This window comes from Chaetura pelagica, unplaced genomic scaffold (genome assembly GCF_000747805.2).
Source record: "Chaetura pelagica isolate M959 unplaced genomic scaffold, ChaPel_1.0 scaffold349, whole genome shotgun sequence".
Lineage (NCBI taxonomy): Eukaryota > Metazoa > Chordata > Aves > Apodiformes > Apodidae > Chaetura > Chaetura pelagica.
The window spans coordinates 631,630-634,582 of NW_009954611.1; the positions used below are offsets into that span (position 1 = coordinate 631,630).

At 46.3% G+C, this 2,953-nt stretch overlaps 1 protein-coding gene across 1 annotated transcript in view; it reads left to right on the plus strand.

Moving 5' to 3' along the window:
- Nucleotides 1-2,953, plus strand: part of HSDL2 (hydroxysteroid dehydrogenase like 2) — a 13,894-nt gene that overhangs the window by 10,098 nt on the left and 843 nt on the right. The window contains exons 9-10 of the mRNA XM_010005471.1: nucleotides 1,143-1,298; nucleotides 1,804-1,932. Of these exons, the coding sequence (XP_010003773.1) occupies nucleotides 1,143-1,298; nucleotides 1,804-1,932 (285 nt within the window). The remainder of the gene's footprint in view (nucleotides 1-1,142; nucleotides 1,299-1,803; nucleotides 1,933-2,953) is intronic.

The window sequence follows — 2,953 nt, forward strand, 5'->3', positions numbered from 1 at the left end:
AGGGAAAGAATGTTACATCCTGCAGGACATTGATGGTATAAAGTCAGTGCCTTATTTTGAAGAATCCTTTTTTAACCATCAGAATTCTGGCAGTATGAAGGTCACAGGTAAATATTGCTGGAAAAAGAAATGAAATGGCAAACAGGACATTTGCAGGAGTGTCTTGTGTGACTTGACATATGCAAAGAACACAGCGTAAAGCCTCCATTGCTTCTTAACTGATGTTGCACGATTTACACAATTTAAACATTTCTTAGATGATGTGGAGAAGCCTTTTTTACAAAAGCATCAGTTTTGGTATTTCAGAAGTGCAGTGTGACAAGTAGGAAGGCAAGGAAGAATGCTGAGCAAGTTTCACAGGAGTGCCAGAAGAGGGTAAAGAGAAGGGCAGAGGAGGCAAAGTTTGAATAGTCCCTTTCCCTTGCCAGTGCTTTTTGGGGAGTCGCACAAGGACTGTTCTGCCAGGTCTTAGTTCCCTGAGCCTCACAATGCAGATGATTTAGCAGGGACTCACAGAACAGTTCTAGCTGTTTTTTGATACTTAACCTGAGAAGGTTTTGACAACATTTTCAGAGGCTGTCCAATTTGTTCAGCCCTGTACACTGTAAATGTGTTACTGTTCAATGTACATGGTCACTGTGGTGCAGTAAAATACTGATTGAAGCAGTGAATTGATGTACAGCTTATAAGACTGTGCATAAGCTTTAATGAGTATATCTATGTTCTTAGCAAGGTGGAGAAGACTGAAATATTTTGAGGTGAAACTGGTGTTTACTAAAGACATGGAATTGTGTTCTGTGAGTGCTGTCAGGGGTTTGTAGATTGCATTAGAAACCAATGTGCTGTGCAAGCATCTGTAGTGAACTGTGAACAGTCCAAATTTGCTGCGTTTTGATTTTCACTTTTCTTTTGGCATGGTAGGAAGTGAAATATATTGCAGAATTGTCTTTAGTGCTCTACACCTGTTCAGATTCCCAGGTGCTGAAAGCATCCTCTATCAGAGTTAATAGTGTAGTGGGAAAATACTAACTTGCCCTACTGTGAAGCTGAGATCTTTTCAAAGGGAGGTCTTGATAGATGTTTCTACATGCTGTTTTAAAGAGCTTTGTGTTTGAAAGAGAACAATAATCTTTGTCTTGTAGGTGCTTCCCAAGCATCTGAAGAGAAGTTAATGCATGAAGGAGCAGCCTCAGCCAAGCCACTGAGTCCTGTTGCAGAAACATTCAGAGTTATTCAGGGGGCACTGAGTGAGGAGTATGTGAGAACTACTCAGGGAGTCTTCCAGTTTGACTTATCTGGTAAGGCCATGGCTTGGAAAGCCTTCAAACACTCACTCATGCTCCTAGCATCAGGTGCTGGGTATTTTCAAACAAACACCTTCTTCAGCTGATTCCAAAGACACACCCTTTAGTTCTGTTCTGTATGGTGATGCACAGAAGCTGCTGTCCCTCCTGGTGTTTATGGGCAGCTTTGCCCCAGCACTGGCCTCACCACAGAGGGCCAGTGTAACAAGACAGGCTGCAGGCAACATGGTGGTAAACGCATCAGCTGCCACCACAGTGTCAGCACAGTGCTGCCTTTGGGCTCTTGCCTTTGCATGTGGCCCTGTGGGATGTCTGCCCAAGGCTGCCTTGGGCTGCAGGCAGAGCATGGGGCAAGTGGCACCTTCTTGCAAAGTCCTGCCACATTGGTAGTGTTGTGTAACTGCTCCAGGTGGGCACAGCTACGGCTTTCTGTCAGGGAGGAGTAGGGAGGGCTTGGCACTTGTTGCTGCCTGGTCATCTCTTTACACTCTCTGTTCAGGTGATGATGGAGGCACTTGGTACATTGACCTGAAAACCAAGGGTGGGAGTGCTGGTTCTGGAAAGCCTCCAGTGACGGCGGATGTAGTTATGAGCATGTCAAGTGCGGACTTTGTGAAAATGTTCACAGGTGAGTGGAAAAGGCATTTGCCAGGGTGGGTGCAGGTCTTGGTGCCCAGAAACCTTCCACTGATGGGCCAATAGACACTTCCTCGCTATGTGATCCTGGGAGGGAGAAGGTTTCTGCTTCTTGTGTCTCAAGGGAAAGCATAGGCTAGAGCTCCCCAGGCTAGAGTAGGTTTCTCTAAACTCTTATATTCTGTGAAGAGAAAGAGCAAAAAAGCTGCTTGAATTAACTGGGTATGGACATTTTAGCAGAGAGTGTAGCTTCTGAAAGATTCTAGTCAATCTGTTGGACTTTGATTCTGCACATCTCTAATCCATGTTTCATCATATTGGAGAGGTCATGGCAGTCTGGTGAGGTTCCTGCTGATTGGAAAAAAGGAAACATAGCCCCTATTTTTAAAAAGAGGGAAAAGGAAGACCCAGGGAACTACAGGCCGGTCAGTCTCACTTCTGTATCCAGCAAGATCATGAAGCAGATCCTCCTGGAAAGTCTGCGAAGGCACATGGAAAATAAAGAGGTGATTGGTGACAGTCAAAATGGCTTCACTAAGGGCAAGTTGTGCCTGACCAATCTGGTGGCCTTCTACGACAAGGCTACAGAGATGGTGGATGGTGGCAGAGCAACTGACGTCATCTACCTGGATTTGTGCAAGGCGTTTGACACTGTCCCACATGACATCCTGGTCTCCAAACTGACAAGGCATGGATCTGACAGGTGGACCACTCGATGGCTAAGAAATTGGCTGGATGGCCACACCCAGAGAGTTGTGCTCAATGGCTCAATGTCCAAACGGAGGCAGGTGACAAGTGGTGTCCTTCAGGGGTCAGTGTTGGGACCAGTGCTGTTTAACATCTTTGTTGGAGACATGGACAGTGGGACTGAGTCTATCCTCAGCATGTTTGCTGATGATACCAAGCTGTGTGGTGTGGCTGACACCCTAGAGGGAAGGGAGGCCATCCAGAGGGACCTAGACAGGCTGGAGAGGTGGGCCAGTGCCAACCTCATGAAGTTCAACAAGGCCAAG